This window comes from Dipodomys ordii, unplaced genomic scaffold (assembly GCF_000151885.1).
Source record: "Dipodomys ordii isolate 6190 unplaced genomic scaffold, Dord_2.0 Scaffold25, whole genome shotgun sequence".
In the NCBI taxonomy this organism is placed as follows: domain Eukaryota; kingdom Metazoa; phylum Chordata; class Mammalia; order Rodentia; family Heteromyidae; genus Dipodomys; species Dipodomys ordii.
The window spans coordinates 11,420,252-11,438,434 of NW_012267241.1; the positions used below are offsets into that span (position 1 = coordinate 11,420,252).

The 18,183-nt window shown below is 35.8% G+C and overlaps 1 protein-coding gene across 1 annotated transcript in view; it reads left to right on the forward strand.

The window, feature by feature from the left end:
* Positions 1–9,235, forward strand: part of Klhl14 (kelch-like family member 14) — a 92,995-nt gene extending 83,760 nt beyond the window's left edge. The window contains exons 6-9 of the mRNA XM_013014941.1: positions 2,742–2,932; positions 3,009–3,167; positions 4,976–5,133; positions 7,555–9,235. Coding sequence (XP_012870395.1) covers positions 2,742–2,932; positions 3,009–3,167; positions 4,976–5,133; positions 7,555–7,695 — 649 coding nt within the window. The 3' untranslated portion in view covers positions 7,696–9,235. The remainder of the gene's footprint in view (positions 1–2,741; positions 2,933–3,008; positions 3,168–4,975; positions 5,134–7,554) is intronic.
* The last annotated feature ends 8,948 nt before the right edge of the window (positions 9,236–18,183 follow it).

Here is an 18,183-nt window from a genome sequence, read left to right on the forward strand (position 1 = left end):
CACTTGAGCTACAGCGCCACTTCCGGTTTTCTGGTGGTTTATTGGAGATAGGAGTCTCACGGTCTCTCCTGCCCGGGCTGGCTTTGAACCTCGATCCTCAGATCTCAGCCTCCTGAGTAGCTAGGATTACAGGCGTGAGCCACCAGCGCCCGGCTAGAAATCCCAGTTTTTAAAAGACCAGACATCCATTAATAATGTGGGAAGTAACTATAAGACATCACCTCCAAAATGAACATAAGTGAAAGCATATCTTTATAATTTTATTACGATTTCAGAGTTTCATAAACCTTTCAGAAGACATGGACTAAGTCCACTAATGCTTACTTTGTGAAATGTGACTCACTTTCCCTTTATTTTACTTCCTATTTGACTTCATTGTTGACCTTCTAAATCATCTGTAGCATGTACTTATTTCAAAAAACATGAAGAAAATATAGAAAAATATCAAAGGTAGACAAAATATTACTTTAAAATTGTCATGGATAGCTATTAGAACAATTCTAAGACTATCATATTTTTTCTTTTCCATCACTGTTATAAAACTCCTAAAATCACTAACTTAAGGGTAGAAGGATTTATTTTGGCTCATGGTCAGTAGGTCCTGTGTTCCTGAGTTTATGGTAGAAGGATATAAGAAAGGAAAACTTGTCGCCTTATGGCAGTCAGAAAGTAGAGAGACAAAGAAGAGTCCGGGTATGACATATGTTTGTCAAAAGCATATTCCAAGGTACTACTTCCTCCAACTTGACCCCTACCTCTTAGCAGTCCATTACCTAGATTTCATTAACAAATTCATCTATTGAAGTTACAGTCCTCATTATCTAATCATCTGTCAATAATACCACCAGATAGGTAGCAAATGGGGCCACACTTCATATCCAAATCATGACAATGAGCATTTACAACAAATACCATACTTACAGAATACTAAATTATCCAAGCAAATATTACAGAACCTGATCACCTGTTAAGTATTGCAAGTTGTGCATTTCTCACCCGAAACCTGGTAGATATGACACCATAAAAGAAAAATTCTACATCTCAGGTGATGAGACACAGCTAAAACACAGGATCCCTAAAAGTCCGGTATAAGCTTGCTTTATAAGCTAAGTGTATAAAGAAACATGAATTTCCTGTTTAGTTCATGAAACATGGGTATCATCCTCAAGATGTCTTGATATGTACAGGAAAATATCCTTACTTGGTATGGCTTCTGGTGCCGAGTATTTGGGATATCAAACAGTCATTCTGTGTTTAGAACAGTTTAGGTGCGATCTTGATAGCCAATTCTGTCCAGGTAACCTCAACTGACAGCTCTTGAGAATGAACACTATGACAAGTCCTTGCACAAGTTCGCAAATATCCTGTGATCAATGTACCATTACTATCCTCATGTTACTGATGAGCAATCTGAGGCTGAGAGAGGTGAAGTGACATATGAAAGGGTGCACACACAGTAAATCATGTAGCCAGGTCACATCAGTCCAGAAATCAATTAATCAGGATGCTATCTACTGCCTCCACATGTTTCAGCACTTGGTAAACACAACCTCGTCAAAAGTACGGATTTACCTGATAGAAACTTTTAGCACTCTTCATCGCGACATTAACACTGCACAAGAAACTTGGCATTGAATTTTACAGACACTATTTAATTCCTCCGACATATATCGTGTCCTTCAACACTGATACTTATCATTGTGCTTATCTAATATCCAACCACATATGATCCTTGTGAAATATGTCATTGCTTTGGCATCAATGAAAAACAGAAGCAATATATTGAGAACTTACTTTCAACCAGTCATCTTAACTCCACATATTTTAGTCCGCTTTCATCTTTCTTCTCCCTTTTGCCTCACATCTGGTTATTTACAAGTCTCACATCTTCTTTCTTTCACATGGTTTTTGCACTACTCCTTTTGATTTCTTCCCCTAAAATTCTAAATTCCGGTCCTTGATACTTTGCTCCAAAATTATGATCTACCTCAGGATTGGTCACTATCCCTAATCCTCACAACATACTTTTCATCTTTTGCTTTTGATTGTATTGGAAGAAAATACAGCCAATAGCGTATCTCAAAAATATAAGACTTCAACAATATCCTCCTCTAGCCTTATGAGAATCAATACCAAAAGCGACATAGATGAACTTTCTGTAATTGGTTATAGAAGAGCAAGATTTGAGCATTATAAGAAGTTCACAGAAGTTATTCTACTTCTAATAGTATTATAAGGGGGGAAATAAAGAAAAAATGATAATTGAAGAAAATTTTTGATGATGTAGTTCTCTTATAAATTGGAAACAATGACCCTTGAAGGACCATAAAGAAAGTGAATGTCAAGATAATTTATTATTGCTACATTATCTACCTCATTTTTCACTGTGTCTTACTGAGCTGTGATAGCCTTACAAGGTACCAAATATCCCAAACATTAATGAACAATTTAACAGTGTATAAAAAGCAAGAACAAGACAGCTGGAACAAGCAGTTGGTAAATTTATCCTCTGCTATTATCCTCACATCAAAAATGTTCACCAGAATGGGGCAATGCAAAGGATTACTAGGTAGTGTCTCAGGTTTGAAAGAAAGGTATGTGAAACTAAAAGGTTTGGGGCATTTCCTAAGGCTCGGACGTTCCTCTTTCCCCAGCCAGACCAAGTAGTCCTTATCCTGTTTCAAGGGTAACATTTCACAGTTCCTCTTACGATTTACTGCGGGTGATTGTTTTCATTGTAGAAGAGCCAGTTTCTATGCCTGTCGGTTGGACAAGCATTTATACGTTATTGGTGGAAGGAATGAAACCGGCTACTTGTCCAGTGTGGAGTGTTACAACTTGGACACAAATGAATGGCGTTATGTATCCTCTTTGCCTCAGCCTCTGGCGGCTCATGCAGGAGCGGTGCACAATGGGAAGATATACATTTCAGGCAAGTCAATTCCTCCATTTTCTGTTACCAAGTTCAGTTTCAAAGCATTTGCTTGACTTGTGTGTGTCATTCACAGGGGGTGTACACAATGGAGAATATGTCCCATGGCTATATTGCTATGACCCCGTTATGGATGTCTGGGCTCGAAAACAAGATATGAACACAAAACGTGCCATCCACACGTTGGCTGTAATGAATGATCGCTTGTATGCAATTGGAGGAAATCATTTGAAAGGTCTTTTTTTTTCTTCTAATCACAATAACATTTGCATCTCATGTGTCTTGCTAAGGGGCTTTCTCGTTAGATAATCATAGTTAACCAAGTAAAAAACATGTTGACCAAATAAAATCTACTCTGTGTAAATTAGCAGTACCCTTAAGCAAGCATTTATTCTGCCTCTTCTGCAGATAGAATTATTTTTAGGTTACCATACACATTAAAGAAATGAATAATGATGTCTACAGAAAACAAAAAAAGGAGCATTAATAACTGAAAAGCACAAACAATTTGCTGTCACAATGAATCTTGTGAAATAAATTATTGCTTATCACCCAAGTTGTAGTAACGAATTTTTTCTGGAAAATTGTATTTTGCAATAACCATAAAGAATTTTTTAGTCACAACTGTGCAAAGCCAACATGCATTTTTCTTAAATATTTAGCAGAATTTTGTGTTTAAATAGGAATTATTTCTTTTAGTGCTGGATATTCAACCGTCTATACTTCTCAAATAGGACTGCTTTTATAATACTGTACACCAAATTTAGACTATAACATTTTTAGAACCATATTTTGATCCCCGTACCCCACTATATATACTATATAACAAATGTATACAACTGCAACTTTTTGTACTTAATGTGCATATTGACAACTTTATGTGCATATGTTTAGCGTTGAATTTCATAAGAAAGCTGTGATAGCTGTGCTACTGAAAATGAAATGTTTCTTACCTATTTGGGGCCTCAAAAAAACCTGAAAAACTGATAGCTTACTTGAAAAACTTAACCTCATGTCTGAAAGACATGAAAATATCCATAGCATACATTTAACTAGAGAAAAAGTAATTTTGTTTGCTTAGTAGCAATGAGGTTCCCACTAAAGCTTTTTTGTCCCTTAAAGGCAGGGATCTACAAGAATCCACAATCTTGTATATTGTTCTTAAGATTTTCCTTATTGCACCATCATGAGTGGAGGGAGGCACATGCCTGTAATCCCAGCACACAGAAAGCCTGAGGGAGGAGGATCTAGAGTTTGAGATAACCTGAGCTATATAGCAAGACCCAGTTCACATTTTAGAAATGAAGAGGAGAGGAGAGCAGAGGAGAGGATAGAAGGAAGGAAAGAAGGAAGCAAAAACCCGACCCCCTGATGGGAATGTACTCAGTCCCCTGCTCCAAACTTTGATCCTTAGGAAATACCAGAATCCATTGACATTATCAATGTTGCTTATAAACATAGTCTGACTAAAAAAGAGTTTAAAAGATGTTGAATAATAGGTTTAATTAAAATATTTTTAGATTGTTAAGCATTCACTAAGAAAAGCAGAATGCACTAGTCTGTATGAATGTGAACACTGAACTCTGTTCACCTGGGTTCAAACCTCAATTCATCTACTTAAGTGGCGTGTGATTTATTCCAGTCACTGACTTTTTGTTTCCCTATCTCTAAAATGAGAACAGTAATACTAGTTATTTAGTACAAGCCTGCAGAAAACGAAGCAACCTACAGCCCTCTATGGAAATGTTTTCACTATCATTATCTTAAATGGATAAAAGAAAGCTTTTCATAAACCGTCTTTTAAACAAGCTCTGCTTCCAAATAATCGATCTTTCCTAATGACATCTGCTCAGGCATTCTTGCTTTGAATTAATCCAAAAGCCTGAAGTTCTGTGGGTGGTTTGTTATGTCTTTCTGATATGTCTCCCAATCCCACCAGTGACCATGAAACCGTGTCAAAAGCAAGAGTCTTCTCCGTGGCAAATCGGACATGAGGTCTCTAATAGCTCCTCTTTTCATGGGTCCATTTTGCTCTATCACTAGGCTTCTCACACCTTGATGTCATGCTGGTGGAATGTTATGACCCAAAAGGCGACCAGTGGAACATTCTCCAAACTCCCATTTTGGAGGGTCGGAGTGGTCCTGGCTGTGCAGTGCTCTATGACAGCATTTACCTCGTGGGTGGTTACAGCTGGAGTATGGTACGTGTCATTGTTTATCTCCTCCTTTGCTTTTTCTGTTTATTTGCTCCCAAATGTGCTGTCATCCATCCACATGTGTTCAAACATACAAAAAAAATGAGATTCCACCATCAACATCCACCAACATTTTGTCATACATACTTTTGTTCTTAAAAAAAAATTGTCTGTGTAATGTTGTCAGTTGCTGCAGAAATAAATTAATACTCTCATATGATATAGCATCTTCCATTTTACTTCTCACCTTATGTATGTTTTTCTTTTGGTTTTTATTAGAGAACCATATTTCATGTTTACAGTATCTTATTCCTCTAGAGAATTATAAATCTATAGAATTTTTTAAAATCCAGCTTAACGCGCGTGCACACACACACACACACACACACACACACACACACACACACACACACTGGCTGAAGCAATTGAAAGCAGATTTCAGACATCTTATTTCATTCTAAATTTCTCAATATTTTTTTAAAATTCACTAGTGTAAATAGATAACCTTTTCTTCACACCTGCCAAAAGTAACAATGAAATTCTCTTATATCCATTTCATATTCAAATTTTCCCTATTAGGGAAAAAAGAGGTCATTTTCAAATTAACATGTGCTAATGCACATTCCCATAAGGATACAAGACTCACTCCTGTTTGATTATGTCCTATAGATCTCGTGCAATCTAGAATATTACCTGTGCCCTAGTTTTCTTTTCCAAGTCATTAACTTGACAAAACAAGGTCAGTTACCATATGGAATAGCCTATATTCTAGAATTGGCTAACGATGTCCTATGCTATCATTGACAATAATTGCTCATTCCTAATTGGAGACAGGAGTTAACTCTGTTTAAACTTTTATATGATTTCACTTTCTTCTCATCCACCTCCTTTTTCATCATCTTCCTCTTTTCCCTTCTCTTTCTTCATCTTTGTCTTTTTTTTTTTTTTTTTGGTCAGTTGTGGGGCCTGAACTCTGGACCTGGACACTGTCCCTCAGCTCTTCAGCTCAAGGCTAGTGCTCTACCACTTGAGCCACAGCATCATTTTTGGCTTTTTTTTTTTTTTTTCTTATGTGGTGCTAAGGAATTGAACCCAGGGCCTCAGGCATGCAAGGCAAGCACTACCACTGAGCCACCTTCCGAGCCCCCGTCTTTGATTTTTTGGCAAGAATACCTGAGGAGATAGTTTTGTAGTTCAAATCACATCATATAAGAAGACACAGAAGGTCTAGTAATCTATAAAAAGGCAATGTTTTTAAAAACTATTTTCTTATTTATCTCTGTTAATTTTACATGATCTATATTGGAGTTTTTATTATATTAATTTTGAAAGTGGTGGAATGTGCTCAAGGGGAGGAAGGGTAGATAAATGAAGTGAAGGGGAGAATACAGTCAACATTTATTTTTTATCCTATAAATTTAAGAAAAGTTGGGGAAGGGGTGGATTGGGAAGGATGGGTGAGAATGTTAGAAGGGGATGCATTGTTCTCGTGAACTGTTTTGTCAAGTGGCAGCTACTATGTATAAGTGTGTAAAAAATATTTTAAAGAGGTTAGAATTATTTTAAAGGTTAGAATGTGTTTGTGACTTTAACTAAGTACTACCACTATCTCACAATACTGTGAAATATGTGAAATTTATGTAATCACTTAATCACAATAAAAAAGATTTTAAAATGATATTAGATTTATTTTGCATTAAATAAGACAGAAGGTTGGGGGGAATTTGGAAAGTTAATTATACAGAAACAAGTATAAATTGACATGTAACTAAGTATTTGCACATGTTCATGGTGAAAATTTTTAGCTTCTAAATGATTGGTGATTGGTTGGGTGATGTATTTGCCACCTGTGGTTTTTTTAAGCTGCTTTTTTGGGGCAAAGAAAATTTTGTCCTTCAAGTTGACATAGGAACAAAATTTAAAGCACTGTTTGTTTCTCAGGTGGCCTCTTGAATGTGGATAAATCAATATGTGAACAAGTTGGAAAGCCTTTGTTTCCATTCCACTTTAAACTAGTTTACAGTTCTAGCTCTGATTTTCCACTGTAACAACAACAACAAAAGAACTGAGACAATAATATAAACCCCAACTTACTCAAACTATTAAAATTTGTCTTTTTATTTCTTTTAGATGGATAATTTCTACTTTGGGGCAATTATTTTAAACTTAGGAACATATAGGATATTCTAGATATTTATTTGATTGCTATTGCAAGTCATCAAACAAAAAGACTTTGATGTGTCAATTTCAGATTTTTCCCTTGGAAAAAACCAGTTTAAGTCCACTGCCTTCATCTGGAACTTTATTTTTTATTTTTTAGTGAGAGCAGAGAACATATCTTTCCAATAGAAGTGTGTGATTAATCACATTGCCAATGAACATCCTTCTCTGAACATCCTTTCTTATTACTCTGCTCTGCTGTTACAGGGGGCCTATAAGTCATCTACAATATGCTACTGTCCAGAGAAAGGAAGCTGGACAGAACTTGAAGGAGATGTAGCAGAACCACTGGCAGGCCCTGCTTGTGCAACAGTTATCCTGCCTGCCTGTGTACCCTACAACAAATAACACCGGGAACCCCTGGAATGAACAGTATCACAGCCTGAGAAGCAGTGACAGGTGATGTTGCTGTTCTAGAGGAACCATGTATTTTCATGGTACAACTGCCAAAACCCACCTTTGGTTTCTGATGACTTACAAATAACTACAAAAGAAAGAGAACTGTCCTTGAACAGATATGGTGTCTGTAACCCAGAGTACACCGACTTCCTGTGGTGACAGACTCTTCACTTCAGACGGGTTCTACCTTGTCCCAGCTTTACAAAAACTCCTCATCCAGATGGATCTTCACTTTCAAAAGGAGGAAGACAAATACAGAAGACTAGTCCCAGAGAGACTTAAGATCAGTATTGTGCATTGTAGTCTACCTGCATGTGATTGATGTTGAAGTTTGGGGGATACTGTGTATAGGAAAGATTCAAAATTTGACCCACCAAAATATACTGCATTCCAGCAATTGCCACTTAAATTCTGTATTCCTCACCTTTGGCTACTTCACAAATGCTATAGGGAATATAATTGTTGAAAGTCATATTAAAGATTTTTTGTTTTTATACAACCTTTTTTGATATACTTTCTGTGCTAACAGCATCTCATGAATCAGAGGAAAATAAGTTGCTAGGTCTTGTAGCAATTGCTTTCTGCCCTATAGGTAGGTTTTAAGCAAGCCTGAATCCTAACTTTTGTGTCCTCAATTCTATCTGAAAAATTCAAATACAATACACTATTCAGTTCACCGGGACTCAGGTTTTCTTTTCTTTTTTTTTTTCAGCATTTAAGTACTGAAGATACTTCTCTGCCTTAAAAGACAGGACTGACCAATTCAGTTGGAATATTTCAGAAATTCTGGTGCATATCCAGCCTAAAGTTAATCCATAATGAAAATGGAAATATTACTTTCAAGAGTTCAGCAATGAAAAAAATAATTTCTTTTAAGTACAAGCCCAGGTGCCTCTCTGTTACAAAAACCACACAACTTTGCAAAGTTGTAAAGCACCTGACAAATTATTTCTCCTTTTCCTTGTCATTATTGGCTGGCTCTAGGCACTGGACTTACCTTTGCTGTTTCTCAGCTCATCACATTTGATTTGTTATCCCCAGAAAAGCCTGAAATAAGTTAAGTAAGCAATTGTTACATGTCTTCTAGGAGCATGAGGAATTTAAGAGCAGAGGGTTAGGACAGCATGACATAGTTTCAGTGTGGCCAATCAGAAGAGCAGAACTGGCAAGAACATGAATTTGACTTTCAGGTTCTTCAGAGCTTGACCGACAACTCTCACGAGTATGCAAAAGCCTAAAATGCTCTTAATCACCCAAAGATGCTGATTATTCAACAAATGCCATGTTCAAGACCACAATCAGAGGAAGCCACAGATTACATGAGGCTTTGGTGATAATCCTTCAGCATCAATGGAGGATGGCAAGATGGAAAAGGATCCTGGAATCCAGTGCCGTTTCGACAATAAAGTGCAATCTTCATTGTTTTTGTGTTTATTTGTATGTTCAGATCCAAAGGATCCGTTGTAAATATATATATGTATATGAATATATATATATGTATCCAGTGCAATCAACTTTCATTTCTTTTTCCTTGAAAACTTATGAATATATAGAAAGAAAAGTTACAGGATTTTGTGGAAAAATCTCAGCAGACACCATGAAGGAAACCTTTTATTGTCATCTGTCACTGTTTCTTCCAAAGTCACAGTTTATGCAAAAATACTTGCTTCCCTTAGACGTGTTCTTTATTTTCTTTTTATTTCTAGTGGAAATAAAGAAAGTATTTATGAGAACTATAACTAAAGCTTTCTGTATTTCAGAAAGACACAAACTACTAGAAAGTGAACAGTAAGTCACAGAAAATGTAAATCTTGTACAGTATTAGAATGTGTAAATGAAGCTTGCTTGGAAGGGGAAAAGTTTAAATAAAAACTTTATGTACTAATTCAACTGCCTCTCATATTCCTACTTATAAAGCATATGTACAAATTAAATTGTTTGGAGTTTTATAATATGTAAATGGCTGACTATTTTTATTCTGTGGATATACTTCACAAGTGTACTTCACTAACTTGCCATATATAAATGTAAATATTTCTTTGGGAAAATATTGTGAGTTAAAAAATAATATGACTTTATCCTGATTTTCCCACTATAACAGCTTTTCCATAAGGCATAACTTTACCTAAGATCTATAATAGTTATAGACATCATTATAAGTATGACAGGAACTATGATCTATGTGGACATGTATTGAAAACACCTGTACACTTTCTAAAGAATAAGTGAATCACCAAATCAATTAAATAAATTATCCAATTGCATATTTCATTTTTTAAAAAAATCTAACAAAGAAGTTGTACAGGACAATTAGATGGGTTATGAGGGAACTCAGAGATACATGGCTGAAAGTCATAAGTGAGTAGTCCTCCAGACAAAGAGAGGAAGAGAATCAGGAGCTAATGTCTGAGTTTTGCAAGCCAGGATGGATTCTGATGCATCCCATAATTTACTTTGATGTCTTAGTTTTGACAATTCACAATTAAGGGTTTTTTAAATCCTGCCTAGTAGTCCATGAAACAAGAGCAATGGACTTATTCACCCATTAGATCTCTTCTCTGTGCTAATTTAGCACACCAATAAAGATTCCCTCCAAAATGTAGTCTCTGAGGACATCTGAGCAAGTGGACAGTTGAAGCAGGGCTTGTTCCAAACACCCTGAAATCTCCCAAACTTTAATACTGACCACAGAGCACAGGTAGTGAAAGAAATAAGCTTGTCTTTTTCCTAATCTCAAGGAAGTGCCACTTTAAGTCCAGAGTTAAACTGCATATTTTTTATTTCTGATCGCTACCAGTTGAGGGAATTTGGGGAACAGGATGGTAAAGGATGAACTTTCTAAAAATATGCCTTAAAACTGTCTAAAAACTTCTAGGAGGATAGGCATAAGGACCAGATTGTTTAAAAATTAATTAGGCAGTGTCTGTTGGCTTAAAATTAGTGTCTATATGTGTTTGCTCTATTCAAACCTGCATTTTCTCAGTTTGTACCACTCAACAAATTTCATCCTTATCAATATGGTAAGTGTCAAGTGTTTATCATCCATACATCATCACACATGTCACTCTTCTCATTATACGTGGTTCTTTAGGTCAAAATACAGATGTTTCTTAGTTTATGCTGTGGTTACGTCCCACTAAACCAACTGTAAGTTGAGATATCTTAGATGGATGATACCGTATGTTATAGAGGATCAGGTGCTTAACCATCATGACCCTGTGGCTCACTGAGAACTATGGCCCACTGACCCTTCCCAGCTTCACCAGAGAATATCACACCATGTATTACTAATCTTGCAGCAAATAAAAAGTCAAATATTGAAGAGCAGTATCTATTGAATGCATGTCCTTTTCATGCCATCTTAAAAAATTTTAAATCAAGGACATCAGTAGTTAAAAAAAATAAAACAAAGCATACAAACAAGCTACAGTAAAATTAGTAAGGCACACAAACCCCAACTAATAAGCACTGGCAAGTGTCTTAAAGATACCTTTAAACTCTAACCTCAGTCTCACTAAGAAGTCATTTTTTTTCTTTATTACTCTGCTCACTGAGCAGTGTGGATCTTGGGTATTCCACAAACACAGAAATGCTCCCTCTTCTTCTGCTTGTGTGTTTTCTCTATAGACAATGCTATTTCATGCTCAAGATTATCTATTATAATACTGTCCTTCAAGGTCCAGTTCAAATTCTACTGCCTTCATTATGCCTTTGTGATCAACATACTTATGTGGACATTTTTCATCCCATTTCCTACAACTCTCTACCTGTCTCTATTCCATGCTACATAGTTCTAAGAGTTTATATTTTGCTCTCTTACTAGAATCAGGTTTACTTGAGGTTAGAGATAATGCACAATCTGTCTATGAGCCACTGTAAAGCCATGAAAAAGACTGGGAAGAGTTCCAACTGCAGAAAATAAAGATGTCTTTTCTATTTGTACATTTTTTGTGTTCTGTTCAACAGCATGTGTCTTGACATCTTAAAATTTCATGATTATGCATAACGAGGAGGTCTTCATAGTAATTTTAATAACATAGTAGACACATGGATGCATTGGCAAACTTTGAGTTGATTTGTTCATGTCACCATCCTCCAGAGCATTCTTCTGTGGCTTTTCTGATTGCCTCCCACCAAATTCACTCCACAGTTTAGGTCTTTCCCAATACTCCTATTATTGTACCACATCTCCTTGAAATATATAAAAGTTTTGTCTCTCTAGAGATTTTGCTATTCAGTTCATCTTGGTCTTTTTCCCTGATTTAACATTTCTGATGAGAAATGCTGCATCTCCTTCTGCCTCTGGGCTCTTCCAGAATAGTTGTGGCACATTGTACTTTCCTTCTGAAGGGACTTAGACCACCAAGATGCCATTTCAAGCCACATGGCATTCATACAGTTTGACAGGAAATTGTTTATTTGTATTACAAGTTTTTCTTAAAAGCAATTCAGACTATTAAAGCCATCTGAGATGAGATGCCACATTAAATTTATTCATGCCTCTTCCAATTTACATGGCCATGTTAATCCAACACACAGGAAAGAAAGAAATGAAGATGAAAACCAAAATTTCTTTAGGCTAAATACTCTACATGAGGTCTGATGGCAAGACATAATGCAGGTCTCTCACCAGACCACCCGAGGATGGTCATATCCCAAAATACTAATATCTATCATATGCTGTATTCATATAGTTCTGAGTATATGCCTCCTTATATTCATGCTGATTCATATTTATGCTTGTTTTAACAACCTCTGGGTGTTGATTGGGCAATACCTAAAATGTGTGTGTGTGTGTGTGTGTGTGTGTGTGTCCCTGAACACAGTGATACACAATAAAAGGATTCCCTAGAATATCAGAATCTTTCTGACTCAGAAATTTTATACCTTCCATCTTAAACATGCATGTTAAACTTGGATTTTCTCAATTATGACTGTCATCAATGTAACAAGTCCTACAAATCAAATAGCCTTTGATACAAAAGTTTGCAAGCCATATGGAAGTGAGCAGTCTTTGTCGCATTAACTATGTTTCTCATACTAAGAAAATCTTTGCCTTGGTATACAAATGGATATAGTACTGTCAGAGTTCTGGCCCCAGCCCAGAAAATATTGTCCTTTACGTGTCCTCCTCCAAACAGTGTTTGAGTACATAGTAATTCTCTTGATATTACCAGTATTATGGTGTCAGCCTTTTATTTACTTATTCCTTCCCCCTATGGACAAAGCTTTGATATACCCTATGAAGAATATAAATAAATGTGAGTAACCATAATGCAAGGTACAAATGCAATAAAAATATACAAATAGGTGCTGTGGGAGTTCTGAAGAGGAAGTTTATGTCCAATATGGGAATTGGAAAAGACTGAGCAAAGGAGTATACAACACCAGTTCTAAAAATAGGTAAAAGTAAATGGAATTCTGCAAATAGGTATAAAATAACTAGAGGATTTTCCCCCTTCTCTTGATATGTATAAATTAATCTTTAAAAGCTCAATAAACAACAACTAATTGCTAGATCAAAGAAACATTACTTTAATCTTGGCCAGATTATTATATTTGAATGGTGGTATAAATGACAAAGAAAGTAGTTCGTTGTCAAAGCCAGGACTTTCATGTCCAGATGGAATAAAGTAGTCCACAATAGGCCAAGATATATTACTTTTAAAATACTTAAGGCTTTAGAGAATTATGAAAGCACCTTGAATGAGATGTGTCAAAATTCCTGAGGAAAACAATGTCCCTTTGGTAGTTAATGATAGCTAGTAATTTTTTTTCCTCTGAGAATATTTTCCAGTTCTAGCCACAGGTTGATGAACCATGGCTCAGGCAGAGAACATTTGTTATTGGAAAAAAGAAACCAGCAAAACTCGGATGTCACACATAGCTACAGTGATAAAAATGAAAACTTACAGAGCCCTAAAAATATAGCCAGTTTCCTTCTAAGGAAACTTTTGGACTTTTATGGTTCCCCTCCAGATAGGACCTAAACCTGAAATTCCCAGTAGGCAGAAACAGAGAGGGGCCCTTCACTATCCCCCAATGCTTAGGAATTAAAGAATTGTCAAATGGAAATAATTGCTTCAAAAATGAGACTGATCACTGTCTATAAGCTCTATAAGTTGGACAGATCATAGTTAAGCTGAAAACCTCTAAAGAAAAAGTCTGGAATTTCCTACAGACTTCAGGACTGAGACCAAAAACCAGACTCTCAAACAAAGTCAAGGAATATACCAGATATAGAATTATATAGGACAGTTGAACGGAACTTCTATACTCCACATCCTTGATTTAACTGAGGTGATCACTTTTTCCTTCTACCTGAATAAAAGAAGATAGCGAGCATTAGCTCTGTTGGAAGGTCAAATCATATGGAGCCTAGTAGTTGTGTAAATCCAAAACCAGTTCACTCAGCCCACACTCATGAGAAAAAAAATCTTATTTAAAATCAGCAGAGACTAGAAACAGACCAGGTTGTAAGTTTGCAATAAATAAATATGACTAAGATGATAATATAACACAGAACAAGTGGGCAAAATCAATGAAATCACTGAACAATCACACCTTGGGATTCGAATCTATTTTAAAAGAAATCACATCATTATTCTAGAATAAAACAGTGTAATATCTCAAATTAAAATGTCAATGAGTGACATTAACTACAGAGTGGATACACAGGATTGGTAAACTGGAATGATAGTAGTAGATAATATTTAAAATTGGAGCACAGAACATAGAATAGAAAATTATATTAAAGTGAAATATTTCTGAGATATACTCAGAGTGTATCATTACAGTATGAGAAAGAACTGAGAGAGAATAGGAAAATTGCATTCAAAAAGATATTGGCCAAGAATTCACAAGGCTATTGAATGGTATCAACAAATCGCCTCAAGAAGCTCAGAACAGAACAATGACCAAGAAAACCACATAGCATAACATTATACTCCACAAGGGCCCTGTGTAAAATTCCTGAAAACTTAAGAAAAGAAACTTAAAATAGCTAGAGAGAAAAAGGAAAGAAAGAAAGAAAACCCATAATTTTCAAAGGAGCAACAATGTGGACTTTCAACTTAGTTCTCAACAAAAATGATGGAAGCCAGATACACTGGAACAATACTGTTAAAACACTGAAAGAAAAGCCATCCCAGAATTCCATATCTGGTGAAAATCTTTCACAACAAAAAAAGCAACAAAAGGCAATTTAAGGCAAAGAAAAACTGAGTCAATGTACTAACAGTAGAGCTGTACCAAAAGAAGTACCAAACAAAAGACAAATGGTCACAGATGGGAAACATGGAAAGAAACAGAACAAGAATTCAGGAAATAAAAACATGTGTTTCTGTATGTTAGTCATATAAAAAATGAATAGTGAATTTTTGTGACATGATTTGTTCAAAAATCATGAATAGTGGTAAATGGAGTTGCAAATGCTCTGTTTGTAGCAATATTAGGGAAAAGGCAAAACTAATCATTTGTGATAAGACTCATGTGTCTAGGTAAACCAGTAACAATAATAAAAATGTGAAATTAATAAATGAACAGGAGGAAACAGTAGTAGTATAATTATTTAATTACTTCAAGTAAAAGCAAGAGGAAAAATATCAAACCCTTTAAAGAAAAAGTAAATAGTAAGGTAGTAAACCCCCAAGTAGATCAATAATTTTATTAAAGATAAATAGACTAAACATTCCAAGTAAAGGAAGAAGATTACCAGTCTGATTTTTAAAGACTCACTATATGTGTCTGTATAGGAGACAAAACTTAAATATAAGAGTTCAATGAAAGAAAATATGTATAAGCCAAGTGTGATGATGCAGACCTGAAATCCCAGCTATGCAGGGGGTGGAGTCAGGAGGATCATGAGTTTGAGATCAACCCTGGCAAAGTCTTCAAGACCCATATCAAAAACAAAAACATACAAACAGAACTGGGGATATGGCTGAGGTGGAGGAGCACTTGTCTAGCATGCCCGAGGCCCTGGTTTTAATCCTCAGTACGAATGAATGGATGGATGAATGAATGAGCAAGCAAGCTGTTGTAGTTATATCATTAGACAGAGTATGCAGACAGAATAAGCAAAACTTATCAAAATTGGTATGATTTTCCTACTGGAAAATCAAGCCACTGGATTGACATTTATAAGGACATTACAGAATATTCAGCATATTACATGTTATTTTAAATAGTATGTATCTAACCTCTGTTTTAAGATATGATTTTGCACAGAAATAGTATTTGTCTCAAGAAAGAAGAAAAGACATGGTTATGTTATTATAATTGATAGGATTCATGCTTGTGGTATAAATATCTAACATGATGCTTGTACTTGCAGACCATCCACTATAGTGTTTGTCTTTAAACCTGATCTGTAGTCTCCTAGAAGTCTAGGAGACTAGACTTCTTTCCACCCTGCCACCCCCCATACCTATCCTCCCACGGACATTCATGCCTCTTAGCATTCATGAGGAGAGAATAGCCAACACAGATTGAAGCATCTGAAAACTTGGAGGAGGGGTAAGAAAGTAAAAAGACAAGTTAGAGACAGAAGATGTATTTTTTCTTTATATATATTTTTTATTGTAAAGATACTGTACAGAAGGGTTACAATTACTTCAGTAAGGTGATGAGTACATTTCCTATTGAGCATTGTTATCCCTTCCTTTGTTTTTTCCTCAGCATCTCTTCTCTCCCCTAACCTCCCCAACTTCTCCCTCCCCTCCCAAGTTGTAAAGTTTGTTTTCAACATGGTGTCTTGTACATCTCATTGTTACAATGGGTCAATCTGTATCCTTGTTTCAGCATTTTGTTATTTCCCTTCCCCTCTCCAAATTAGAAAAAAATGTATATACAAGATGCAGAGCACTGGAATCAAATACAGTGAAAACAGGGGTTATACCATGACAGAAGAACATATAAGAGGAAAAAAAATCACATAGTACATTAAAAACAACAGCAACAAAGATAAAACCTCTTGGGTCCCTATCTTGGGGTTCATTTCACTTAGCAGCATCTTATATGGTCATATGTACATAACTTTTGACCTTTTCTGCTAGTCTGGTAAGATTATCTTAGAAATATACTAGTTTTTGCAAATAAGGGAAACCATAGGACCTCTGTTTCTTTGGGTCTAGCTAACTTCACTTAATATAATTTTTTCCAAGTCTTTCCATTTCCTAACAAATGGGGCAGTGTCATTCTTTCTGATAAAGGCATAGACTTCCATTGTTTATATATATGTATAGATAGATAGATATGCGTATCTATACATATATACATATGTGTGTGTGTGTGTGTGTGTGTGTATATATATATATATATATATATATATACTGCATTTTTTCATCCATTCATCTACTGAGGGGTATCTGGGTTGGTTCCATAGGAAGATATATTTTTTAAATTTTATTTTCTTGTATTTGAGAATTGAAAAGGTAGGGGCTTATCTATAGAAAGAAAGCATTGGGTAACTTTTTATTTCATTTTATTATTAAGCAGTGGCACAAAGGCTTTGTTCATTTTTCCTGGAATTTGTTTCAATAAATAATATTTTAAATGTTCAAAGGAGTAATGCCTTTGGCTTCCTCCCTTCAGGGCATCCTCCTTTAGTCTGACTGTTGTATCTATATACAGTTCTGTATAAGTTATGTCCAGTTATATTTTAGAACTAGCGTCCACACATGAGAGAAAATATGTGCCATTTTTCTCCCTGAGCTTGACTCACCTCACTTAGCATGATTTGTTCTAGGCCCATCCATTTCCCTGCAAAACTTATTCTTGTTCATAGATGAGTAAAATTCCATTGTGTATATGTACCATATTTTTTTTCATCTATTCATCAAGTAGCATTGTTCTTTTTTTTTTTAAGAGCTGTATTGGGCAGTAGGAAATATAGGGTCTGTGCTACCTTAGATATCAGACTATCAGGTTCACGTTTGATCCTTCAAAGAGACAACATAGGCAGATCAGATGGAGTATGAGCAGTGAGTGGGTTAATGGGAGAGGCGAGAGTGTTAATACATTCCAAGGGGCTTGTTGCATCAAGAAAGATTCCACTAATCTGCACAAGCCTAACTCAGAAGACCTCATAAGACACATTCTCTGAGTGTCAGTGTTCCACACCAATTACAGATTTCTGAAGGGCTATCAGAGCAAAACTATGCCCTTAATATGTAAGCCGATACTGCTGTAACTAAGATTGCAATTGGACTGGGACAAATCTCTATGATCTTGATATTTGAAAATCCAAATAGATGGTTTCCATAGAAATGAATAAAACCATTTCCAAATTACTTATTCAGGATTAATCCACTGTAGCTCTGCAAAGCAAATACATTTGATGAGGCTCAGTAAAGCAGCCAATGAAAAATAAACGAAATTTGCCCAATAAGGTGTTCCCTTCACTAAGGAAATATCCATGAACAGTTAAAAGATGGA